Source organism: Lontra canadensis, unplaced genomic scaffold (assembly GCF_010015895.1).
Source record: "Lontra canadensis isolate GAN:19392208 unplaced genomic scaffold, GSC_riverotter_1.0 scaffold8, whole genome shotgun sequence".
Lineage (NCBI taxonomy): Eukaryota > Metazoa > Chordata > Mammalia > Carnivora > Mustelidae > Lontra > Lontra canadensis.
Genome location: NW_022631002.1, coordinates 29474758 through 29502255, shown reverse-complemented (window position 1 = coordinate 29502255; position 27498 = coordinate 29474758). Strand labels below are relative to the sequence as shown.

Below are 27498 nucleotides of genomic sequence, written 5' to 3'. Positions count from 1 at the left end.
TACTAATTTTCTGGACAGAAGAGTATTTTCACACAAAGAATTCCCTACAGTTTGAGATAATTTATGAAGTTGTTTAGAATTTTCAAGAAAGAAAATGATAAAATTTGGATCAGCTACTAGGAATTTAATGCTTATTTAATGAATATTGAGTGAATGAATGTTGTTTTTAGTAAACTTTTAGTTTTTATTATGCTCTTAGAAATTTATTAGACTTAAAGAGAAATATTTCAAAATGTAAATTTGCCAGAACATTTCATGTCGCTCATGAGTCAACTTTGGTACAGTGTTGTATAATGTCATTTTAATTAAAGGAAGAAATTACTTTTAAAATATTATAAAGTTGATGCAAATATACTCGATAACTGTTTACATTCCTGTAGGTAATTTCCCCATGATTAGTGATGATTTGGTCAATTCTTACCATCTTCTGCTGTGTGCTTTGGACTTGGTCTATGGAAATGCCCTTCAGTGTTCCAATCGTAAAGAACTGGTGAACCCTAATTTTAAAGGTAAGATTATAAATCAGAGATTATTGGACAACTCACATTTCTATGTTGTGTTACTCTTGGGAGTAGTACACATACCACAGGTTTCCAGCATCAGAGAACAGAAGTGCTTTGAAAAACTCCATCATCATGGTTCTCCAGAGCACTTATAACTACTTGTCACTAGGAGTTGAGCTCTCTGTAAAAATATCCGTGGAAAAAGCAACTGCAAATATTATAAAGTGTAAAGTCTCACATGACAACCTGAGAAGTTTCTGCAAAATATACTCAGCAGGAGGAAGGAATTTAAAAACGCAGGGTAGCAAAGTTATATTAAAACTGATGTTGTTTTTCTACACTGCCAGGCTTTATGCCTGATACACACAGGAGGAGCTCAAAATGGATTTATTGAAATACTCTTCATTCCAAATTTTTTCCTACAGAGGAGAAGTAGTAATGGTTGTAAATAAGTAAAATAAATTTTTAACTCTTAAACTAAAAGGTGAATAGAAATGATTATTTTGGCAGTGGATTTAACAGGTTTTAAGACCTGTATTTTCTACAAATGAATTATCGTAAGAGACCAAATCATAACTTACAGTTAATATTATAAATATTAAACAGTATTTATAGAGCTAGTATGTAATGCTGTTGCTCTTTGAATAATACCATGGTAGGATTCTGAGTGATTTTCAGTTTTGGGGTGGTTATAATTAGAATTTTAGGTTGTCCGTCTTGCAAGGTAGATTTTTAAAGTTAATGGAGTTAGTTACCTAGTTGCTCCTGCTTTGGTACATGTAATGTTTTTCATTTAATGTTTTTTTCTCTCATTTCCTTCCTGAGTCCCTTTTATGTTTCTACATAGTGCTGCTTTTCATTTTTCCCCCTCTTACTTAGCTTTTCTTATACTGAGTCTAGGGCAAAAATAAGTTGTAAATCAGTATATTAAATGTATCCCAGTGTAATGGAATGAAAGCATATAAACTATATATACTTTGATTAGTAATGTTTTCCAAAGTTGTATTTTTTATTTGAATGTCAGACTTACTTGCAAAGTTATATTTTATTTTTATGTTTTTTAGATCTTACAGCAGTATACTAAAATTGTTTCTTTAGTTTTTTTTTAAGTGTCTCCAGATAAATAATTGAATAACTGAAATCTTTTGAGTAGTGATACACTTTACTTCTATTTCTTATTTATTTATTCTTATTTAAGTATAATTAACATACAATGTCACATCAGTTTCAAGTGTACAACATAGTGATTCGCCAGTTCTATACATGACACAGCACTCACCACGGTAAGTGTAGTCACCATCAGTCACCATACAGTGTTATTACAAATATTATTGACTCTGTATTCTTTATGTTGCACTTTTCATCTCCATGACTATTTATTTATTTAAGCTGCTTGATGAATAAGTTTATTATTGTCTTTATCCAAAAAATTTTCATAGAAATTGTGGTTTGGTTTATTAGCGCTCAGCAGCCTGCTCCTGAGCTCTAAGGAAGCTTGCCTTCTTCTGATCTACCTGGTCTGTCTTCTGGGCAAAAGACGGTTTGGGATGCTTCCACCTCTTCCGTCTAACTTCTATCTTAGACTTCTTCTCATAGACTGGATTCTGTCATGTAGCAGCGAGAGCTTTCTTATACATCTCCTCCAGCATTATCTAGAGGTTCTTTGTTCTTTATGTATTAACAGAATCGTTCCTTGTAAGCATCTTCACCTTCTTCCCTTAGGTAACACACCTAATCTGTGGTGTTCTGACCCATGACATGCTTCCAATGTACTTCTGCGTTGAATTCCTTGCTTTCCATATCATAACCAAGGAATCATTTGGTACTGTGAGCGACAGACAAGCTTTCATCCACAGCTCCCTTGAGGGTCCCCAAAACTTTATTTTCAGTAGTAGTTCTGGCCAGCCCTGTATCCAGATAGCAAGTGAAGGCACCAGGTTGATCATCCATGCTTTCTACGTTGCATTTTGTCTTCAATCACTTGCACTTGGCCTTCATAGATCTTGTCTCTGCCAAACCTGTTGAGAAGCCTACAGACCAGCAGCGGGTCCATACAGTCTGCGGCAGCTTACTTGTCAGGCCAGCCATCACCATATTTGGGAGGTCATGAGCATGAGAGCTGCACAAGCTATCATATTTCCTTCTGTCTGAGCATGAGCAGTGTGATAAATGATCTCTCTGTTGGTTACATGGACCATCATTCTGTATTTATGTGTTATCCTTATTTTTATCCTGAATTACCAAGCATTTCTGAGCACAGTTACCTGTTTTACCCTCTCACCTTCTAAATTTCACTTGGTATCTCTCGATGCAAGCCTTATTCTTGACAACTTGAATAAACATCATCCTACAGAACAGAGACTGGCGTCTGCAGCTCACCACAGACCAGCAGGCCCAGCAGCACTCCATGGGGGGACAACTTATTTATCTCTGGAAGTTTGTACCTCTAAATCTCTTTTATCTGTTTTGTCCAGTCCCCCACCCACCTCTCCTCTGGCAACCTGCAGTTTGTTTTCTGTACTTGAGAGTCTGTTTTTTGTTTCTTTGTTTTGCTTTATAGATTGCACACATAAGTGAAATCACATGGTATCTTGTCTGTCACTGTCTGACTTACTGCATTCAGCGTAATACCATCGAAGTCCAGTCGTGTTGTTATAAATGGCAAGATTGCAGAGTAATGTCCTGTGTGTGTGTGTGTGTGTGTGTGTGTGTGTGTGAGAGAGAGAGAGAGAGAGAGAGAATGAGATTCATCTATCAATGGACCCTTGAGTAGCTTTCACACTTGGCTCTTGTAAATAATGCTGCAGTAAACATGGGAGTCCATGCCTTTCCAAATTAGTGTTTTCATTTTCTTTGGGGAAATACCCAGTGGAATTTCTGGATCTTAGGTGTTTCTATTTTAAAATTTTGGAGGAAATTCACACTGCTTTCCCCAGTGTCTGTACCAATTTATAATCCCACACCAGAAGGGCATGAGAAATCCCTTTTCAGCATATCCTCACCAACGCTTGTTCTTCTCGCCTTTTTGATACCAGCCGTTCTGACTGGTGTGAGGTCATTTCTCACAGTGGTTTTGGTTTGCATTTCCCTGATGATGAGTGGTATTGAACATCTTTTCACTTGTCTGTTAGCCATCTGGATCTCTTTGGAAAAATGTTTATCGCGGTCTTCTGCCCATTTTTTAATCGGATGGTTTTGTTTTTTTGGTGTCGAGTTGTAGGACTTAAAATATTTTGGGTATTAACCTCTTATTGGATAAATCATTTGCAGATTTCTTCTCCCATTAGCTAGGTTGACTTTTTATTTTGTTGATGTTTCCTTTGTTGTGCAGAAGCTTTTTATTTTGGTGTTATCTTGATCGTTGATTTTTATTTTTGTTTTTGTTTTCCTTATGTAAGGGGACATATCCATAGATACATTGCCAAGGATGGTGTCAGAAGAGATTACTGCCTATGTTTTCTTTTGTCTGTTTGCTTTTTGAGATATATTTAGAGTAAAATTAGGCCCTTATACACTGTTTCCTGTATACTTACATGCTGAGTCACATGCTGATTAGACTATGTACTTTTGTTTATTATGATTTGACTTATCGAATGCTACCTGATCTCTCTGTTCTGTGAATTTATTCATTGTAGGCCTGTCTGAAGATTTTCATGCTAAGGATTCTAAACCTTCCTCTGATCCACCTTGTGTCATTGAGAAACTCTGTTCCTTACATGATGGCCTAGTTTTGGAAGCAAAGGGAATAAAAGAACACTTCTGGAAACCCTACATTAGGAAACTTTATGAAAAAAAGGTTTGTAAGTAGTAAAGAAATAACTTGAAGATAATTTCTGGGGAAGATTTGTTTTAATATGATGACTTAAGGATCTTTTCTTTCATCATAGCTCCTTAAGGGAAAAGAAGAAAATCTTACGGGGTTTTTAGAACCTGGGAATTTTGGAGAGAGTTTGTGAGTACTTCTGTTATCACAGTGTTTTAATATTTTAAATTGCGTACTTAGAAAACCTCAGAGTTTACTGTTTTTATTGTTTGTACCCTGGAAATTTAGAATATGTTTTGTGGAAGAACGTAGCAAATTACATCAACTGTTACTCTAAGCACATCGTTTTAAATTTATTGAAAATTGTGTGGCTGTTCTTTAAAGCTTTAATAGTTAAACTTTTGAGTCATAATTTTTGAGAGAAATTATTTCAGAACTATATAGGTTAAAAACCATGACATGGAAGTAGTGAGGTCTTCACAGATGCCTAGAGCAGCTAGGAAGGATAACTCTGCATGTCACCAGAAACTGCACCTCCCAGGCCGACTGGCACGGGGCACCCACCCTGAAACACTGTCCACAGAGTGCACCTGCTCTACGGAGGACCGACGTGGTGTAGCAAGCTTGTGTTTCATACACCTAGGGTTTTGTAATTAGCAGTGATCTGCAGTTTAGTTTTCACAAAATTAGTAGAACTTCTTAGTAAATAAAAAGAGTGTAAAAATTAAGTGGCCTAAAACATGAACTGAAATGGCAGTTCTGTGAGTGTATATGTTGTCTGTTTTGTTTTGTTTTTCCCCCTGTAGTAAAGCCATCAATAAGGCCTATGAGGAGTATGTTTTATCTGTTGGGAATTTAGATGAAAGGATATTTCTTGGAGAGGATGCTGAAGAGGAAATTGGGACTCTCTCCAGGTGTCTGAATTCTGGTTCAGGAACAGAGACTGCTGAAAGGGTGCAGATGAAAAACATCTTGCAGCAGCACTTCGACAAGGTGAGCTGGCTGGAACTAGGAGAGTAGAAGTGCAGGAGCAAACGTGCCAGATGATCTGTTTTACGTGGGTAGTCATATGTGCGCGTGCGCACACGCATCGTACCTCTTCTAGTATGAAAAAGAAAATGTTTGTCATACTTACATGAAAAAGTTGTCTCTGTGTTTACTGATTAGATCTGAGAGAAAGAGCATTAGATATAAACTTAAATGAATGTATCATGCTGATAGCTGTGGGTTTTGAAAAAATGGACCAGAAATATGCAATCTTTACTTACTGAACACAGTAGAAATAGAAAATGTCAATTGACCTGAGTACTGTCTTCATCTAGATGGTAGAGAAACTGAGAATCTGTTGTCTTTAGGAAAATTCTGTCAAACTGAGTTTCAGGATCATGGTGTTATTTCTTGCATCCACTTAGAGTGATGGAGACTTCAGAGTTTTCCTTCAGTTCTATGATGTCCACAGAAAATGTACGGCTTCTGACAAGTGCCTGCACAGGCGGTGTGGGTAACTCCTAGGGGTAACCCACTTGTAAGATCAGACTTAAGACTGGTTTGCTAATCATTCAATGAGTATTCTGAAGGTATTCTACATGCCAGATAGTGTCCTGGCACTGGGGGTACATCAGTGAACAAAACAGCCATGAATACCCTGTTTTATATTCTAATATGGAGAGATAGATAACCAAACAAGTAAATATATAGGACATCAGATAATGATACATGAAGAAAAGTAAAATAGAGTAGTCGTACAACATATTGGGGAGAAGGGAGAATGGGTGGGCCTTGGGCTGCTAGAGCTAGAAGGGAAGGACATCTCTGAGGAGGTAGCGTCAACAGGGGTGTGAAGTAAGTGTAGAAGCAAGTCCTGTGAGGAGCTGGGAAGTTTTGGGAAGTTTTGGAAGCCTGGAGAACAGCAAGTGCCAAGCCTTGCAGTGGCAGCACGGTTGGCTTTTTGGAGAAACTGAGAATGGTGTGTGGTAGGTATAAAGTGAGTGAGTACGTGGGAGTGATTAAAAAGTGAGGGGCAGGTGGACACAAGGGACAGGAGGGCTTTGGATGCTGTAGTAAGGTTTTTTGACTTTGCTCTGACTGGGAGTAAAGCCATTAGGAACGTGTTATGGAAACAGTGACTGAATCAGTCTGACTGACATTTGTAAAGGTCTCCTGAGGAGGTGTTTTGGGGGCCCCGTGGAAGTAGGGAATTAAGAGGTTGTTGCGGTAGTTGTGGTGATAGCTCACAGTGGTTTGGCCAGGGCAGTGGTTGGGTTGGGCTGTATTGTGGAGATGGCAGCCACAGGATTGCCTAATGGCTTGGATCCAGGGTGTGAGAGAAGGACGACAGTGATGACTCCAGTTGCATAAATGGTGTGAAAGCTGAAGTCCTTATGAAGGCCTCTAACATCTTCAGTGATGCAGCCCTGTTACCTCTCTGAATTCATCTCCTACCACTCTCCTCCTCACCCGCTGCGCTCATGCCACATAAACCTCTGTCCTCCTTCCTCAAGTATGTCAAGCGTAGCCCCGCTCCAAGCCTGCGCTCTTGCTGTTTCCTCTGCCTAGAACGTGTTTCTTTGAGATATTCCTGTGGTTTACTTCCTCACTTCATTCAGATCTCTGATAGACCCACCAACCACTATACAGAAAAATAACCACCAACTTCCTCCCCCTTCAGCACTTCCTTCTCCTCTTACTCTGCAATTAGTGTTTCTCTGTCTTAAGATAAGTGGGTGGGTTGAAAGAATTGTTTGACAGTAAGTAGATAGACACAAAGATAGGGAAAAAAAAAAGAATCGTTATGCATCTCCCTGCATTAGAATATAAGCTTCCTGAGGGTCTTGAGGAGTCTTTGGTGCCTGGCCCATAGTAGGCATTCCATGAATATTTACTGTTGACATTTACTCAGGGGAAAGAGTAAGTCTGGGGGAAAAAACCCAGAGTCCATATTACGATGGTATGTTAGTTTGAGATCCCTCTTTAGGTGTCCTAGCAGAGATGCTGAGTAGGCAGTTTATGTATACAAGACTGGAGTTCACAGAAGAGGTCAGGGCTGTTTGTATATGGTCAGGAGACATCAGGATATAGGTGGCTTTTAAAGCCATGGAATGAAGAGAAGTCACCTGGCGGTATGAGCTGATGGAGAATAAGAGCTCTAAGGCTAGAGTTCTGAGGCACTCCAAAATTTAGAAGTCGTGACTTGGAGAGGGACTGTCCTACTATTTAAAAATACCGATACTTATACCTGAGTCAAAGAAAGACTCCTATTGGCCAGAATGCACAGGCTGCCTGAAGCCAAGAACTGAGCAGTGCTACCGAGAAGCCTCACGCTGACCTTGAGGACCATGGGCTGAAGGCTGGTTGTGGGAGTCCTGCCTGGTTCCCTTTGCAAAAGCACAGCTCCCTGTGGGCGGTGTGAGATGCTGCTGGCTGCTGTTGCTTTCCCGTACAGGTGCAAGGTGTTTTCCCCTCCCAGCACAGCAGTGGTTTGTATACAGGGAGGAAGCTGGCTCCAGGGAAAACTGGGGAGAGCAGGGAGTAGCCTTCTGAATGTAGTTAACCTACACAGATCATTTTATTGATCTAAAAAAATTACAGAATTAATTTCTTTGAAACCAAGTGGAAGTCTTGGCTCTATCCTGTTTAAATCACAGAGGAAGCATATAGATGTCTATCTGTATGGCGATTTTCTGTGCTTATCTATACTGCATTAAACTTGACTAGTTTGTTTTGCCGGGTGAAAGTTTTGCTAGGTGTTTTTACAAATATCTCTAGAATAAATATACTTACTACATAGGAAACATAGTTTATCCTGAATATTGAAAAAACACTCTTAAGCTATCTTAACCTTTCAGAGTTTATTAGAAAAAATAGAAAAGATGTTTCACTGGCACATGTACTCATGCTTCAATTCTCGGACATTAAGTCATATATTTTTCATGTTTATATTCAAGAATGTTGACTTAAATGTATTTCCCTGAAGGTCTGTCTCATTTACAGGGGAAAGACAGATTCCTGTAACTAAAGGTAGAGGAGGGGCAGGAAGGCTGAAGAAAGCGGCTGGTTCTGGGTCAGGCTGTTGTCTCGTCCAAGAGTGTTGTTTTGTTCCACCTCTCTGAAGCAAATTTGATGACTTAGATGGGCTTTTGTTAAATCATGGAATTCATCTGGGCCAGGTTTAAAGATTTTATTTATTTATTTGAGAGAGAGGCAGTGAGAGAGAGCATGAGTGAGGAGAAGGTCAGAGGGAGAAGTGGACTCCCCATGGAGCTGGGAGCCCGATGCGGGACTCGATCCCGGGACTCCGGGATCATGACCTGAGCCAAAGGCAGTCATCCAACCAACTGAGCCACCCAGGCGTCCCCATCTGGGCCAGGTTTAATTCATAGCTTTCTTATGTCAATCTGTGAGTAGTCAGAAAAAAGTAGGAGATGGGAGCTGTGAAATTCTGTTTCTCAGGGATACTTTTAATAGGTTATTGCTGGGGCTCCTGGATGGCTCAGTTGGGTAAGCGGCTGCCTTCGGCTCAGGGCATAATCCCAGGGTGTGGGATCGAATGCCGCATTGTGCTCCCTGCTCAGCAGAGAGCAAGCTTCCCCCTCTCCCTCTGCCTGCCAGTCGGCTTCTCTCAATTTGTCAAAGAAATAAAATATTTTAAAAAATTAGTTATAGGTGTGCCTGGGTGGCTCAGTGGCTTAAAGCCTCTGCCTTTGGCTCAGGTCATGATCCCTGGGTCCTGGGATCGAGCCCCACATCCAGCTCTCTGCTCAGTAGGGAGCCTGCTTCCTCCTCTCTGCCTGCTTCTCTGCCTACTTGTGATCTCTGTCAAATAAATAAAATCTTAAAAAAAAATAGTTATATTGCTTATTTGTGCCTTTCGGCTTAGGTTCGAAGTAGGGATACTAGGGAACTATGCCTTATCTTAAAAGGTTTAACTTTTTTTTCTTTTAAAGGTTTTGTTTATTTATTAGTGAGTGAGAGAGAGCGAGCACCAGCAGGGGGAGAGAGAGAGAGGGAGAAGCAGACTCCCCGCTGAGCAGGAAGCCCCATGTGGAGCTTGATCCCAGGAGCCTGAGATCACGACTTGAAGCCAAGGCAGACATTTAACTTACTGAGTCACCCAGGCATCCCTTAAAGGTTTAACTTTTAAGAGATAAACGTCCTTGTGGGCTAAAATACCAATTGTCCTTTCACACAGCTTCACACGGAGGGCGGTAGCTCCTTGTGGCATTGTTATGTTTAGATTCCAAGAATGGTGATATTTGATTCATTAAAATGTATTGATAAAGTCTGATTGGTTTAAATTCTCATTTGTGAAGTAATTGAAAGTCCTTCTGACCTAAAGTAATGTTCTTCTCCTCCCCCCACTTAGTCTAAAGCACTTAGAATCTCCACACCACTTACCGGTGTGAGGTACGTGAAGGATAACAGCCCTTGTGTGACCCCAGTGTCTACGGCCACACACAGCTTGAGCCGTCTTCACACCATGCTAACAGGCCTCAGGAATGCACCAAGTGAGAAACTGGAACAGATTCTAAGGTTAGTTTGAGCCCTTCTTTCCTTCTAAGATTTGATCGTTGACCATTTTCTATTTCAATTTTTTAACTTAGTGCCTTAATTCACTCATTATTAATCATATACCAGTTGCATGCTCAGACCCTATTAGTCTGTGGAGTGTGGAGGACATAGTAATATGGGATGTATGAATGGAAGGTGATCATTTTTCCTCAGTATCTTAATGTGTTCCAGCTGTTACCACAGAAGACCATAGACTGGGTGACTTACAAGCAATAGTATCAAGGTGCCAAGGTGCAGTGTCTGGTGAGAACTGCTTCCTGGTCTGTCTGTTTGCTGTCCACACATTCTGTGAGGAGGCAGGGGAGCTCTCTAGGGCCTCTTCCACAAAGACACTAGTCCCAGTGATGTGGGCTCCACTGTCATGACCTGATCACCTCCCAGAGGCCCCTTTGCCAAATACCATCACATTGGGGATTAGGTTTCAACATAAGAATTTGGAGGGGGAACACAAAAATTCAGTCCATGGCATTCAGATTTCTCTTATGTAGTTTGGGAGATGGTAACTAACAGCACTATGTGCTGTAGATTAAAGCACCAGACTGCTGCCAACTGTTCTATCTTAAGATTTCAGGGGAAGAGGGATCAGTAGGGGCACCTGGGTGGCTCAGTGGGTTAAAGCCTCTGCCTTAGGCTCGGGTCATGATCCCGGGCTCCTGGGGTCGAGCCCCGCATCAGGCTCTCTGCTCAGCAGGAGCCTGCTTCCCTTCCTCTCTCTCTAACTACCTCTCTGCCTGCTTGTGATCTCTGTCTGTCAAATAAATAAATAACGTCTTTAAAAAAAAAAAAGGTGGGGGGGATCAGTAAAGACGGGAGTTGTCAAAGGACTCCATGAAGAGGATTGGACCTGAACAAATTCCTGAGGGGTGGGTCAGATTTGAAAAGATAAACCCTTAATATTTATAGCTCATGTCATACCACTGTAACTTCTGTAAGCTCCATAGAATACCCTTCCCCTGAAAACGACGTTAACTGCCTTTAGTCCTTGATCCGCCTAAGACTGGTGGGAGTATCACTGAGCTTTGGTGAAAAGCATAATAGACTGAATCTCATGACCTGTGCATACTTTTTGCAAACTTATTTGAAAAAACTACCTTCAAGGCCCTTCCTAGTTCTAAAAAGTATAGGATTTGTTGACATAGACCCTGTAGGAGGCCATTTTGTTTCTGGTGGTAAAGTGTAAGAAGGTCCAGTATACACACTTGAGTAATTTCTTTTTCACAGCTGGACTTACTAAACCATGAAGTCTGCTTTATTTATAAACTTGATTGTGATTAATACCCAGTAGGCCATGTTGTATGGCCTCTTCCTAAGTCGTGTTTCTCAGACCTTGTATACTTAGAATAGAGAAGCATTTTTTAAATACATTTTAGAAGACTGACTTAGTCTTTATATCTTATAGATCACTTTAGCATCCCTAACCAGGTGTAGCAGCTTCTTTAATCTTAAACACCATTAGTGGGGTTAAATATTACCAGTAAATACTAGGTAAAACCAGAGTCCTGTTTTCTGAAAGGTACCTATGTGTATTCATAAATAAAATTTTGCTTGTATATGATATTCAGTAGCTAACTCTAGCAGGATTATAACTGATTTTTGTTTTCTTTGTAATTTTCTAAACTTGCTAAGCCTTTACAATGAGTATGTATGTCTGTGATCATGATAAAAAAAAAACATAGTTGCTTCAGCACAGTCATGCTGAGCTAGCATCGGCCCCTGGAATTGGATAGGGCCTAGGGCCGCAATCCTTGCTGTGCCCACCTCTTCCCATGACCTCTGGACCATGGACCCCCACAAAATGAGTGAGCTTCAGGCCTTTGTGAAAATGTGTAAGCAGGATCTAAGCATTCTGCACACACAGGAAATATGCTTCCTGAAGGAGTGAGTGGAGAGCATGGAGGGTAAAATACTACCTGGTACTCATAAAACGAAATCAGAAGAAAATACCAAGAAAGAAAAAACAGAAGGTGGAGGAAAGCTTAAAGACAGAACAACCATCAAGTGAGGAAAGTGGTCTAGAACTTGAGAGTGAAGGTGTGATTGAACCAGATACACCCCCGAAGAAATGGGAGATGAGGAGCGCCTGGGACGCTAGTGGGTTAAAGCCTTTGCCTTTGGCTCAGGTCATGATCCCAGAGTCCTGGGATTGAGCCTAGCATTGCATCGGGCTCTCTGGTCAGTAGGGAGCCTGCTTCCCTCCCCCGCCCCGCCCCGCCTGCCTCTCTGCTTGCTTGTGATCTCTGTCAAATAAATAAATAAATAAATAAATAAAATCTTTAAAAAAAAAAAAAAGAAGTGGGAGATGTAGGGGTGACTGGGGAAATGATAGATCAGGCAAGTGATAAAGAAGTGGCTGCCATCGATGCCCTAAATGATGGTGAGCTACAGAAAGCCATTGGCTTGTTCACTGATGCTATCAAGCTGAATCCTCGCTTGGCCATTTTGTATGCCAAGAGAGCTGGTGTTGTCATCAAATTACAGAACCCAAATGCTGCCATCCCAGACTGTGACAGAGCTATTGAAATAAATCCCGATTCAGCTCAACCTTACAGGGGGGCGAGGGAAAGTGCACAGACTTCTGGGCCACTGGGAAGAAGCAGCACATGATCTTGCCTTTGCTGGTGAACTGGGTTATGATGAAGGTGCTGACACATGCTGGAAGAAGTTCAGCCGAGGACCAGAAAATTGCCAAACATCAGAGAAAGTATGAGTGAGAAAGTGTAGAATGAAAGATCAAAGAAAGAATAGAAAGGGTTAAGAAGGTTTGGGAAGAATATGAGGAACCTCAGAGGGAGGAAGAAGCCAGATGTTGATCAGGAGCCTAGACTAACTCTTTTCTAGGTGTCTTTCTCGTGGGAATATGTGGGCAGGCCTGAAATGGAAGGGATGCCGGGGCTCGGTGAAATTCTTAGTGACCCAAAGGTCCTTGCAGCCACTCAAGATCCAGAAGTTATGGTGGCCTTCTGGGATGTGGCCTAGAACCCAGTAAATGTGGCAAATATCAGAGCAACCCAAAAGTAATGAATCTTGTCAGTAAATTGTCAAATTTGGAGGTCAAGCATAATGCCGTTCAGATAAATAAAACCCTTGCTGAAGGAAAAACAACTTAGATCACATGATGGATGTCATAGTAATACAGGGTACCTCTGACCTCATGGAGAGAATGTTGGGGTGCTGGGAAGAGAGTCCCTACCCCTTAGCCCCATGTGCAACCCAGACATTTTGTAGTGGTTTGCCATTGGGTATTCATTCACATCATGTTTTCCTACCAGGAATTCCTACTAGGAATTTTAAACCTTAAAAATATTTAAAAATAAGTTAAAAAGGTGTGTTAATCCCTTAAAAAAAAAAAAAGATGAAAACGTTATTCCACAGGCCCACGTGATGGATTAGGGCATGATGCAGATAATGCTTTTGCGTCGAACGTATATTGCCTTTCTAGCTTTAAAAAAAAAAAAAAATCAAGGAAATAAACCTCGTTTTGGAGGAAAAGATGTAGAGTGGCAGTAATGGTTTGTGTGAGTCTGTAGTATAGTTTATATACCTCCTCATTCTCTTTTCTTCCAGGAGTTCCTCATGGGAGTTGTGTTGCCCTCTGGGGAAAGGATAGAAGGCGGTTTTGTTTGTACCAGTGATTGCAGATGTTGTAGGGTAGATGAGGGCCAGTCAAGAAGGCTAATGAGCTTAATTGTAGTGAAGGTACAGTTCTGTGTAAGAAATATTTTTTTTCACTCAAAATGGTTATATCAATACTTCTGATAAGGAGGTATGGAATTTCCTAGAATAATTTGGGAAGTGTGTAGTTTGTTTTTTTTTTAAAGACTTTAAAAAAATTTATTTATTTATTTGACAGAGATCACAAGTAGGTAGAGAGGCAGGCTGAGACAGGGGAAGCAGGCTCCCTGCTGAGCAGAGAGCCCGATGTGGGGCTCCATCCCAGGACCCTGAGATCATGACCTGAGCCGAAGGCAGAGGCTTTAACCCACTGAGCCACTCAGGCGCCCTAGTTTTTGTTCAAAGTATTTTATATTTACAGGTTAGTTAAATTATGAGTTGTAAATAGTTTATTACTTTGTGACTGGGCTAGACCTTTAAGTTAGATAATTTCTTACTCTTTTTTTTTTTTTAGGACATGTTCCAGAGATCCAACACAGGCCATTGCCAACAGATTGAAAGAAATGTATGAAATATATTCTCAGCATTGCCAGCCAGATGAGGATTTCAGTAGTTCTAAAGGTAAGGCTCATACTGTCCATCTTGTTCTCATCTTTGAAGTTTAACTACATGGAGTCGTTCCCTGGTAAGTGAATCAGAAATCGAAGAATAGATTTAGGACTTCAGATTGATGGCTACAATATGGATGTCCAACTTTTCTATTAACCAGGTGGTTTCTGGGCCCTTCTCCATACGATAAAATGTAGACTGATAATCTGGTACTTTGTTGGCAAAATCTTTAGTTCCATTTGTAGACTGGATATTATTAGGTTTAGAAGTGTAGTGATTCTTCAAAATATGAAGAATAAGTTCAGAAGATAGACCTGTTCCATGCCCAGACCTGCCCTAGAAGTTATCTGATGTCATGAAGTAGAACCAGGTATGAGTGGAATAGTAAACCAGTTATATATACCTCTTAGCATAGAGCTGTTCAGTTTAAACTTAACATCAACAACAAAAAAGTGTGACTCTTAATGGAATGCTGTTACAGTTTTTAAGTGGAAATTTTATTTCACAGGGACACCTGGGTGGCTCAGTTGGTTAAGTGTCTGCCTTTGGCCCAGGTCATGATCCCAGGGTCCTGAGCTCTGAGCTCCCTGCTCAGCATCTGCTGCTTCTCCTCTCTCTCTCTGCTTCTCCCCCTGCTTGTGCTCACTCCCTCTCTCTCTCACTGTCAAATAAATAAATAAAGTCTTTTTTTTTTTAATTAATTTCACAGTTTTAGAAAAATGTTAGTGTTACTGTGGTTACCATGAAGAAAAGTAAGAAGTCCTAGGAATGATTGGAACAGCAGCTGTAGGAAGTGCATATATATGAAGTTACTGGTTGGTTTTTAAATTTTATTTTGTGGGCAGCGAATGGAGTAGACTCTCACTTTCTACAATGTGTTCTTTGCATGTGACTTTTATTTTTTATTTATGCAGAAATTGCCAGCAAACATTTTCGTTTTGCAGAGATGCTTTACTATAAAGTACTAGAATCTGTTATTGAACAGGAACAGAAAAGACTGGGAGACATGGATTTATCTGTGAGTAAATCACCAATGCATTGGTCAACATAATAAAAATGTAGTTTCCTTTCAGCCCTACTCGTACAAAACCTAGACTAAACTAAACAAAGATAAAGCCATAGCTTTGAGGGAGTAAGATTGGCAGCTGAGGAAACTCGTGTCTTGAGTGTCTTTGCCTCCGGTCCCCACTTACTGTTCTCAGTGTGGCAGGCTGTGTACTAGAACTCATGGCTTCTGTGGGCAGTAAGATTCCATAGTCAAAGACTGAATCATTCAGACTTAAGGTAAATTGAGTTTTTAGGGTGCATGAACTTGTTAACCAGCACATTCCCCAAACAAACCTTGCACAGCAAGAGTAAGTTGAGCATTGACTAGATAGGACTTTAACATAAATATTCAGCCATTGCTCTTTGACTAAGAAATTTTTTTTTTCCAGATTTTACTAGTTAAGAAATATAAATTGGTTTTGAAATAAGTAGTATTTGCTTTTAATGACATCAATAAAAATGATTTTTAAAAACTATTTTTTAAAATAACATTTTAGAGAAAATTATAAAGCTGACCAATAATTGTTCTAATTTCTTCTATTTACTTTTATTTTTGTACATGAAATTATGGCTGTGGGAATTTAAAAAGCTGTTAGACAAATTTTTAAATTTTGAGACACATACTGAAGGGTGTATAAAACAGCTGCAGTTTAGGGGCTGATAAGAAGAGGATACCTTTATACCCACTTCAAAAACTTATAAAACAACTTTTTATCGTAGTGAAATATATATAACATAAAATTTACCATTTTAAGCATTATTGAGTGTACAGTTCAGTGGCATTAAGTACATTCACAGTGATGCCCAACCCTCACCAGCCATCTTCAGAAATTTTTCATCATCCCCAACTGAAAGTCTATGCCCATTAAGCAGTGACTCCCCATTCTCACCTCCCTCGAGCTCCTGGTAATCTCTACTTTCTGTTTCTACAGATTAACCTGTTCTAGGTATAATACAATATTCTTTTGTGTCTCGTGTATTTCACTTGGCGTGACGTGTTCAAGGTTCATCCATGTTTTAGCATGTCAGAATTTCCTTTTCAAGGCTGAACAGTATTCAGAATATTATTCATAATCAATATATAATTGTTTGCCTTTTTTTGGTCAAGTTGTAGGAGTTACGTATTCTGGATATTAATCCCTTATATATGATTTACAAACATTTTCTCCCATTCTGTGGGTTGTCTTTATTTCATTGATAGTGTCCTTTGATAGACAAAAGGTTTTAATTTTGATGAAGCCCAATTTATTTTTTTTCTCCTGTTTCCTGTGTTTTTGGTGTCTAAGTAACTTTTTAATTCAAAAATAGTAAATGTTTATGTACAGATTTGGAAAATTAATAACCAAGAAGAAAGGGGGGGGTGTAATTATGTCTCCTGAGAGAAGTAAGTTCACTTGTGGCCCGTGACCATCTAGCTAGTCACCTGCTTTCCAGCTGTCTTTCTCTGACAGTGGCCTCTAACTGTAGATACCATTTTGTAACCTCTTTCCACATTATTATTTCCCTAAGCAGCAGAGTGTCTGTATATTTTTGTTAGGGATATAATATTTTATCAGCTATGTTTCATAATATGTAAGGTTTTTGAAAGTTCTTACACATTTTTTTAATATTTGTTTTGCTAAAACATGGGCTTATTTATCAAGCTAAGAAAAATTCTATAAGAAAGTAAGCACATACTTCTCACTACCTCAGAAAATAAGACTTCCTTTGATATTTTTATTTAACTCTACTGGGTAGGAAATGTCTTTGTTAGAGTAGGCTAATGTTTCTAAATGTTAATAACTTTGTTTTATAGGGCATTCTGGAGCAAGATGCATTCCATAGATCGCTTTTGGCCTGCTGTCTTGAGGTCGTTACTTTTTCTTACAAGCCTCCTGGGAATTTTCCATTTATTACTGAAATATTTGATGTGCCACTTTATCATTTTTATAAGGTATTTTAAAAAATCTGTTACTGATGAGGAAATTGTAGATGCGACCATCTTCCTATTGTTAGCTGGATAATTCATTCTGCTACCTAAGTACATCTCTTCTCTTTTTAATTATATATTTAATAGTTTTTACTCTATCTGGGGAGAAGAAATAAAAGAGTCCTAAGAACTATTTAAATTCTTCTCAAACAGTATAAAGGCCAATTTATGGTAAAAGCTTTATTTGATTCTTCCTTTTATCTGGTATAGACCTTTAGGATACTTTGATTTTATTGTCTAGGAAGCCTTTCAAAAAAAGTAGCAAACAAACCAGTAGCTAATCCTATATAGCAACCTTTTAAAGTTTTTTATTTTAATTAATTAAGTAGGCTCCACACCCAGTGCGGAGCCCAACTCCAGGCTTGAAATCATGACCCTGAGATCAAGACCTGAGCTTAAAATCAAGAGACCTGACTGAACCACTCAGGTGCCCCAACCTTTCTTTACTTTATGGAAATAACATTGAACGTCTTTCAGAAGAAAAATGTTCTCTTTCCCATGTTATGTAGAAGTGCAGAGTGATGGCATTGATTTGGTAATTATTTCTGTCTTGATAGAGATTTAGTGTATGGGTTTATCTTAATTATAATATAGTAGTCAAAATCAATGTTTTTTAGTGGCATGGATTGAATGTTTAGAATTTTTGTTTATTTATTTACTTATTGATGTATTTATTATTTAAGTAATCTCTAAACCCAACATGGGGCTTGAACTCAAAGTCCTAAGAGTAAGAGTCAGATGCTTTACGAACTAAGGAGCCAGGTGCCCCTAGAGTTTTTATTTTATTTTATTTTTTTTTAAGATTTTATTTATTTATTTATTTGACAGAGAGAGAGGTAGAGATCGCAAGTAGGCAGAGAGGCAGGCAGAGAGAGAGGAGGAAGCAGGCTCCCTGCTGAGCAGAGAGCCCGATGCGGGCCTCGATCCCAGGACCCTGAGATCATGACCTGGGCCGAAGGCAGAGGCTTAACCCACCGAGCCACCCAGGCGCCCAGCCCCTAGAGTTTTTAAATGGGAAATTTTAAGAGTAATATTTTTCAACTTAATAGAAAAGGCATCTTTATTCTTTGAAAAATGTTTAAAATACGCCATTAGAAGATTTTCTATAATTCCTACATGAATTTTAAATAATTATTTATAAAGACAGTGAAGGGAAGACCAACTGTTTCAAAATAGTATTGTTATTTAGATTTGTAATTTCTGATTAATTATCTGTTTTATCTATAAATATGTAAAAAACCAAAATGTACCCATTTTGCTTCGCACTAAGTTTTTGGTGACAAAAATAATTATTGAAGCAGGGCATTTTTTAATTTCAGGTGATAGAAGTATTCATTAGAGCAGAAGATGGTCTTTGTAGAGAGGTGGTAAAACACCTTAATCAGATTGAAGAACAGATCTTGGATCATTTGGCATGGAAACCAGAGTCTCCACTCTGGGACAGAATTAGAGACAATGAAAATAGAGTTCCTACTTGTGAAGAGGTTTGTGAAAATACCTTAACATCTCTCTGTAACAAAAGTACATTAGTAACTAGTCAGTTTATATTGTTTCACTGAGAGCAGTTAAACTTGGTGTTTTCATTATGGGAAGTGGGAGGGTGGCAGCCGGGTTTAATATGGTACAGTCACCCCTGTATCTGAGAAAAAACCCGTAAGTCCAGGAGTCAGAAATAATGGGTGATTTCTCTAAGGTTTCAGTGCCAGAGTAAGAATTCAGTGTTCTCTCTTAATTTTTAGTACAATTTCTGTACCTTAGAATGGTTGTATTCTGATTCTCTAAATCAGTAATGAAGGCTGATTCATATTTCGTATTCAGCTATTAGCTTTGAATTTTTTAAGCCTGCCAGACTTTTTTTTCAACTTCAGTATGAAACTAGAGAAGACCGCTGATTTCATTTAGGTCGAGTAACTGGTGAGCAGGTTTTGTTTTGCCTTAGATTGTGGCTGTATTTCTAATGAAAATGCCTTTTCGAATAATGACACTCTGTATATATCATTCTTTATAGGTTATGCCACCTCAGAATCTGGAAAGAGCCGGTGATATTTGTATTGCTGGCTCTCCTTTGACTCCCAGAAGGGTGACTGAAGTTCGTGCTGATACTGGAGGACTTGGAAGAAGTAAGTTTAAAGTACCAGAGGGAATATTTGGGAGCCTAATATCTGGGAATTGAAACTCTGTCTAAAACTACAAGTGAAGTTAATGGAGTTTATATAGAAGAAATATTTTGTGCGTTATAGTACCATATGGATCACTTAAAAGTAATGCTTTTGAAGAATATTTAAGAACACAGGAAGAGGCATGTAGTAACAGGTGACTATAAAAAGAGAATGCTGTATATTAATGTGATTCTTATATTTGAAGTGTGTGTTTATATATAAGCATATAGAGGAGCTGAAATGGGAAAACCGAACTATTAAGAACAATTATTATTGGATGATAGAATTCCTGGTGCTTTCTGTAAATTTTTTTTTTTTTAAGGTTTTATTTATTTATTTGGCAGAGAGAGACACAGCGAGAGAGGGAACACAGGCAGGGGGAGTGGGAGAGGGAGAAGTGGGCTTGCCACTGAGCAGGGAGCCCCACGTGGGGCTCAATCTCAGGACCCTGAGATCATGACCTGAGCAGAAGGCAGAGGCTTAACGACTAAGCCACCCAGGGGCCCCTGCTTTCTGTAAAATTTTTAAGATGAGTATGTATTTCTTCTAAAATCAGAAGAGGGACACCTGGGTAGCTCAGTGGGTTAAGCCTCTGCCTTCAGCTCAAGTCATGATTTCAGGATCCTGGGGTCGAGCCCTGCATCGGGCTCTCTGCTCAGTGGGGAGTCTGCTTCCTCCTCTCTCTCTGCCTGCCTCTCTGCCTACTTGTGATCTCTCTCTCTGTCAAATAAATAAAAAATCCTTAAAAAAAAAAAAATCAGAAGAGGGACACCTGGGTGGCTCAGTTAGTTGAACGTCCGACTCTTGATTTCACCTCAGGTCATGATGTTGGGGTTGTGGGATTGAGCTCCAAGTTTGTCTTCATGCTTGGCACAGAGTCTGCTTGAGTTTCTCCCCCTCCGCTCCTCCCCCTGCTCTCTCAAATAAATAAATCTTAAAAAAAAAAAAAAACAACAACAACTCAGGGAGTGCCTGGGTGGCTTAGTGGGTTAAGCCTCTGCCTTTGGCTCAGGTCATGATCCTGGGTCCTGGGATCGAGCCCCACATCGGGCTCTCTGCTCAGCGGGGAGCCTGCTTCCTCTCTTTCTGCCTTCTCTCTGCCTACTTGTCATCTGTCAAATAAATAAAATCTTTAAAAAAAAAACCTCAGAACAGGGTTTTTTTGGTTCCATTTGTCACCATACAGTACTTCCATTAGTTCTTGATGTAGTGTTCCGTGATTCATTACTTGCATATAACACCCATTGCTCCATGCAATCTGTGCCGTCCTTGATACCGACCGCCGGCCTGTAGAGCTGTCTGATGCAGTTAGATGTAGACAAGTGAGTTAAAAGTGGTGAATGGCCAGAGCAAGTTCAGCTTTGACTCTTGGCAGTCGAGCTGTGCTATACTGGTCAATAGGACAGTAGTGCTGGCCCAAGAAATAGAGAAAAGAGAAGCTTCGCTATTCATCGGATTATATTTAGGCGGCTTTTTAAAAAAAGTAACTTCTATGCCCATGATGGGGCTCGAACTCAGAACCCCAAGATCAAGAGTCGCATGCTGTATGGGCTGAGCCAGCCGGGCGCCCCTTCAGGCAGCTCTCTGGAATGTCTTCCAGGCGCAGGGTTTAAGTGTACACAGCTGAGACAGAACTGCTTTTTAATAAGCGATGCTGTAAATTCAGAGAGTTCTAAATCTTTGGATGCCATTAGAAGGATATTGTTTCTAGATCAGCCTTTTGATGTAATCGATAAGCACTGGCTATAGACGGAAGATCAGTTTTAAAATCAGGAATCACTTCATGTCCGTGCATACTCAATAAGTATGGATGAACTATATGAAAATGTCCTCATTTTTTGGAAGAGGTATATTGGCTTTGCTGTTTTCCTGCTTTTATCTGCTTCAGACCCACAGATCTGACAGTTGGTCTTCCTCAGTCCTGTTTCTGTAGTTTCTTCCTTCCCTAGTCTATGGATTAGGACCTGACTTTCAGCTTTATTTTCTTTGTACTCATCACTTTTCCAATTTCAAGGTCTCTTAATGCCTTACAAGATAATCATCAGTCATAATGCATTCTTTCTGACTGCAGCTTTGTTCCAAATACAAAGCTAGTGAGTTTATTGGCTTTTGTACCATTGAGAAATTGAAATGTTAAGCTATCAGCTGTCAGGACTTTAGTACTATTGAGAAATTGAAACGTTAAGCTATAGGCTGTCAGGACTATTCCTATCAATCCCCTTATGACCTCCCTACATACATTTTAAAACTTAAATAACCTACCGATGTGCTGTTGGACATGCTGCTTGAAAATTCAGTCCTTGATGTGAATATTTAACAACAGACCGTGCCATGATGGTTACAGAATTTGCTTCTATTTAGGATGATGAAGTTTTGGAAATAGTGGTGACGATTGCACAAAATTGTGAGTGGAATTAATGCCACTAAATAGTACACACAAAAATGGTTAAAATGGCAAATTCCATGTTATATATATATTTATATTAAAGAAACTAATAACATAATACACCCAAAAGCATTGAATAGTACAATTTAAATGATTAAAATGTATGTGAATTATATCTCAATAAAGTTGTTTAAAAAATATAATAAAGTTTAAAAAATATAATAAACTAAGCTTAATTGAGTCCAAAACACATAATATCCAATCTTGCTGAAGAACATTACTGCGCTTTAGTAATTTTCTGTGTGTGGAAAAAAGATAAAGATGAAAACTAATAAAACTGGGGTAAAATGCTCCCAGATGATGTCATAGTAATATCAAGTCCCCTTGAGTAGTGGCTTTACGGTGAAATCACATCATACATGAGTGAATATGGTCAGAAATACAGGAAAATAGAATAATTCTTTAAATTGCCCCTAAGTCAGGGGCGCCTGGGTGGCTCAGTGGGTTAAGCCGCTGCCTTCGGCTCAGGTCATGATCTCAGGGTCCTGGGATCGAGTCCCGCATTGGGCTCTGCTCAGCAGGGAGCCTGCTTCCCTCTCTCTCTCTCTCTCTCTCTGCCTGCCTCTCCATCTACTTGTGATCTCTCTCTGTCAAATAAATAAAATCTTTAAAAAAAAAAAATTGCCCCTAAGTCATCAAGGTTCTGTAGCAACAGAACGTAGAGTTTGGTTTGATTTAGCAGAAGCTGGAATAAAGTAGGGAGCATTGTGCAACAAATAGAGAAATTTTCCTGTGTTTAAATTTTGCTCTTAATGATGTCTGGTTGAATTTTCATTAGCTGACTATAGGTGTGATATGACCCCTGTTTTGTTTATGAAGTATTTCAGACACTAGTTTTGAACATAAGAGCTTGGATTCAGAAGTTAGATCTGAGTTTTCTTGAGTTAAACCGTTGGTTTGATGGGTTTTTGTTTTTTTGTTTTTAACTGTAGGCATAACATCTCCAGCCACATTATATGACAGATACAGCTCCCCAACAGCCAGCTCTACCAGAAGGCGTCTATTCGTTGAGAACGATAGCCCCTCTGATGGAGGGACACCTGGGCGCATTCCCCCCCAACCCCTAGTCAATGCTGTCCCTGTGCAGAATGTATCTGGGGATGCCGTTTCTGTCACACCAGTTCCTGGACAGACTTTGGTCACCATGGCAACAGCCACTGTCACGGCCAACAATGGACAAACAGTGACCATTCCTGTACAAGGTAAGGAAGGCAGGTTGGATATTGAGTTCTTTCTTGGTGGCATTTATGGAAAGTCACCTGAGATTTGGCTGGAATGACAACATGAGATAAGAGTGGAGCAGGGGAAGGAGGCTGGGAGGGGAGAAATTGGAAACCCATGCCTAGAGAGCCTTTCATCGTCCTCATTTTCTCCCTAACAAACTGTAGGTATTGCGAATGAAAATGGAGGGATAACATTCTTCCCAGTCCAGGTCAACGTGGGAGGGCAGGCACAAGCTGTGACTGGCTCCATCCAGCCCCTGAGTGCTCAGGCCCTGGCTGGAAGTTTGAGCTCTCAACAGGTGACAGGAGCAACGTTGCAAGTCCCTGGTCAGGTGGCCATTCAACAGATTTCCCCAGGTGGACACCAGCAGAAACAAGGCCCACCTTCAACTGGCAGCAGTATTAGACCAAGGAAGACCAGCTCTTTATCTCTTTTCTTTAGAAAGGTAATTTTTCATGTACCCTTGCCAGAGCAGAAGCTTAGGAAATACAAGTGTTAGGTAAACAAAATTGAAAATGTTTTTCTCTACCAGGTTTACCACTTGGCAGGTGTCCGCCTTCGGGATCTTTGTGCTAAACTGGATATTTCAGATGAACTGAGGAAAAAAATCTGGACCTGTTTTGAATTCTCCATAATTCAGTGTCCTGAACTTATGATGGACCGACATCTGGACCAGTTGTTGATGTGTGCCATTTATGTGATGGCAAAGGTAAGCACCATTTGGAATATAAAAGGAAAAAGTAAAGATACTAGCTCAGAACACTTTTAACAGTTTTATTGAGATACAATCACTTCATTCATTCATTCATTTTTAAGTAGGCCCCACACCCAGCATGGAGCCCAGCGTGGGGCTTGAACTCACAACCCTGAGGTCCAAAAACCCGAGCTGAGATCAAGAGTTGGGACACTTAACCAACTGAGCCACCCAAACACCCCTTAACTCACTCACTTAAAATGTACACCTCCTTGGATTTTAGTACATTTACAGATAACGTGCACCCATCACCACAGTAAATTTTAGAACATAATACTCCATTGTAGGAGTATATGGTATTTTGTTTATCCATCAGTTGATGGTCATCTGGGTATTTTAACTTTTCGGCTATTATGAATAATGCTTTCGTGAACATTTGTGTACAAGTTTTTGTGTGGACATGTTTTCATTTCTCTTTGATATGTACCTATGAGTGGATTGCTAGCTAGGTCATATACTGTGTTTAACCATTTGAGGAACACCCAGACTGCTTTTGCAAAGTCCCTGCACCATTTTGTATCTCAACCATTAATATATGAAGGTCTTCATTTTTCTACCTTTATTTCAGTGCTTTATTTCATCAGCACTTTTTCTTTTAAGATTTTATTTATTCATTCAACAGAGAGCACAAGCAGGGGCAGTGGCAGGGAGAGGGAGAAGCAGGCTGCCCCCCTAAGGAAGGAACCTGGTGGGGGGCTTGATCCCAGGACTCTGGGATCATGGCCTGAGCCAAAGGCAGATACTTAATTGACTGAGCCACCCAGGAGCCCCTCTCATCAGCACTTTTTTATTATTAGACATTGTTTTCTAAAATAACTTACTGAGGTGAAATTCACATAACATAAATGAGCCATTTTTATTATTTTTTTTTAAGATTTTTTTTTATTTATTCGACAGAGATCACACGTAGGCAGAGAAGCAGGCAGAGAGAGAGAGAGGAGGAAGCAGGCTCCCCACAGAGCAGAGAGCCCGATGTGGGGCTCGATCCCAGGACCCTGGGATCATGACCTGAGCCGAAGGCAGAGGCCTTAACCCACTGAGCCACCCAGGCGCCCCAATGAGCCATTTTTAAATGAACAATTCAGTGGCGTTTGGTACATTCCCAGTATTATACACCTAATCTTTATCTTGTTCCAAAACATTTCCATCCCTGCAGAGTAAAACTACTTATTAAGTAGGTTATTGTTCCTCCTCCCACTGGCTCCTGGCACCCACCATTCTCCTTTCTGTCTCCATGAATTTGACTGTACCAGGTGCCTCTAGGAGTCATACAGTTTTTGTCTTTTTATGATTGGTTTATTTCAGTTAGTATAATGTCCTCAAGATTTATCCGTGTTGTAGCATGAGTTGTAATTTTGTTCCTTTGCAAGCCTGATTAAAATACCACATTTTGTTTATCCATTCATCCACTGATGTCCACTTGGGTGGCTGGCACTTTTTAGCTATTGTGAATAATGTACTATGAACATGAGTGTATGCATATCTCTTCAAGTTTTTAGTTTCATTCTTTTGTTTATATACTCAAAAGTGGAATTGCTGGGTCATACGGTAATTCTGTGCTTAATTGTTGGAGAAATTTGCCATATTTTTCAGAGCAGCTACACCATTTTATATTCCCACCAGCAGTGCATGAGAGTTCTAAATCCTCTACATCCTTGCCAGCTTCTTTTCTCTTTGATACATTCTGGTGGTTTTGACATATATTTCCTGAATGACTAATGATGTTGAGTGTCTTTTATTGTACCTATTGGCTGTTTTTTGAGTTTTTGCTTCTAGCCATCCCAATCATTTGTATACCGGTCATTTGTATATCTTCTTTGGTGAAATACTGGTTTAAATTCTTTGCCCATTTTTGATTTGGATGGTTCGTGCTTTTTTGTGATTGAGCCATAGTTCTTTATATGTTCTGGGTGCAGCTCTCTCACCAGGTGTTTGCAAATATTTTCTGTTTTTGCATTTCTTGATGTTATTGTGTTATTTGAAGCATAGTAATTTTTAATTTTGATTAAGTCCGTTTATTCTTTTGTTTGTACTTTTGCTCTCGTATCTTAAGAATACATTGCCAAATCCAAGGTCATGAATATTTGTTTTCTTCTAAAAGTTTTATAGTTTTAGGTCTTAACATTTAGGTCTGTGATCCATTTTGAGTAATTTTTATTCATGGAGGTAGGAGTCCAACTTCATTCTTTCACAGGAGGCTATCCCGTTGTTTTTATTAGGTAGTGAGAATATTTAAGGATCAACTCTCTTAGCAACTTCCCAGTATATAATATTGTTAACTGTAGTCCCCATGCTAGATACTCGATCCCTAGAACCTACTCATAACTGGCGATTCTTTGACCAGAATCGCCCCAGTTTTCCCACCCCAACATACCCATCTTAATGTATTAAAATCAGCTTCAGATTTATACTTAATTCCAGTGAGGAAAAATAAGTGTCCTGTGTAGCTGTTTCCTTTTAATCTTTTGAGATGTATTGTGATACGTATTACATCCATAAGTGTTATAAATCCAACAACTGCATTGTTATTTGTAATTCTATGACTTCCAAAGGAGCTGAGAGAAAAATATAATGTATAGCTTTTGTTTCATTAATCTTGTTTATCATTTCTGATTCTCTTCATTGATTCCTGTGGTTTTGAGTTGTCATCTGGAGTCATTTCCTTAGCCCAGTACAGCATTCCTCCTCTTCCTGTGCTGTTTTTGGCAAACATACCACATTTCTGTACGTTTCAGGCCCAATAACACATTATATATATATGTGTGTGTGTGTATACATATATATATGTGTATATATATAGTTTTATACAGTGGCTTTTTAAATCAGTGAAGGAGAAATAAATATGCATTTTATGCTATCTTTACAGTTACATAATCGTCTTTACCAGGGCCTTTTTTTTTTTAATGTGTATTTGAATTACTGGGGTCATTTGCTTTTAGTTTGAACTTCTGGTATTTCTTGTAAGATTGGTCTTTTAGCAGCAAATTGTTTTTATTTGTATTTATTTTCCATTTTTGAATGATAACTTTGTTGGACACAAATTCTTAGTTTTTTACTTTGAGCACTTTGAATATGTTGTTCCACTGCCTCTTAGGTTCAGTCGTTTCTGATGAGAAGTTGCCTCTTATTTTACTGGGCTTCTGTGGATGTTGTCAAGATTTTCTCCCTTTCTTTGGCTCTCAGCATTTTTACTATGTCTGGGTATGCTCTCTTTGCATTTATTTTATACTTGGAATTCTTAGCGCTTCCTGGATGTGTGGGTTACTATTTTTTAAATAAACTTGGGAAGATTTCAGCCTTTTTTTTTTTTTTCCTGCTTCTCTCTGTGCTGAATGATGTTCACAGATCCCCTGAAGCTCTGTTAATTTTTCTTCATTCCTTTTTCTGTGTTCTTCAAGTTCCACAGTCTATTCCAAGTTGGCTAATTCATTTTTTCTTTGCCCTTTTAGATCTCTTTTGTCCTTTTGGTGAATTTTTCATTTGGTAACTGTACTTTTTTATTACAGATCTGTGTTCAGATACCACCCACTCCCTCTTGTTGCTGGATTTTAGTATGTTTTCTTGAATAGATTGTTCATTTTGTATATGTCCTTAGGACCATTTCCAGAGACTTGAAATGCCTGTTTATATAATTGTCACCAGTTTCACTGGGGAGTAGGTTCACAGAGCCCTTTAAAATATTTTGAAGTCCATTTCTCTTTCAGAATACTCTTATTCTTTGCCAGGTCACAAAAGAAGACAAGTCCTTCCAGAATATTATGCGTTGTTATAGGACTCAGCCACAGGCCCGGAGCCAGGTAATTACATTTCCTCTCAGGGCTGAAAATAAAGCTTAAAGTCTTTG

At 39.4% G+C, this 27498-nt stretch overlaps 1 protein-coding gene and 2 pseudogenes across 4 annotated transcripts in view; 2 read left to right on the top strand and 1 right to left on the bottom strand.

Annotated features, from left to right (window-relative positions):
* RBL2 (RB transcriptional corepressor like 2) overlaps positions 1-27498 on the top strand; it is a 51801-nt gene that overhangs the window by 13099 nt on the left and 11204 nt on the right. For all 4 annotated transcript variants that reach the window (XM_032854462.1, XM_032854464.1, XM_032854465.1 and 1 more), the window contains 14 exons: positions 381-509; positions 4139-4299; positions 4391-4455; positions 5073-5259; positions 9629-9795; positions 13961-14067; positions 14970-15073; positions 16898-17035; positions 18391-18555; positions 19080-19191; positions 22609-22878; positions 23065-23345; positions 23433-23609; positions 27380-27451. In XM_032854462.1, the coding sequence (XP_032710353.1) occupies positions 381-509; positions 4139-4299; positions 4391-4455; positions 5073-5259; positions 9629-9795; positions 13961-14067; positions 14970-15073; positions 16898-17035; positions 18391-18555; positions 19080-19191; positions 22609-22878; positions 23065-23345; positions 23433-23609; positions 27380-27451 (2135 nt within the window). The remainder of the gene's footprint in view (positions 1-380; positions 510-4138; positions 4300-4390; positions 4456-5072; positions 5260-9628; positions 9796-13960; positions 14068-14969; positions 15074-16897; positions 17036-18390; positions 18556-19079; positions 19192-22608; positions 22879-23064; positions 23346-23432; positions 23610-27379; positions 27452-27498) is intronic.
* On the bottom strand, positions 1957-2864 carry LOC116865879 (annotated as a pseudogene).
* LOC116865880 lies at positions 11615-12895 on the top strand (annotated as a pseudogene).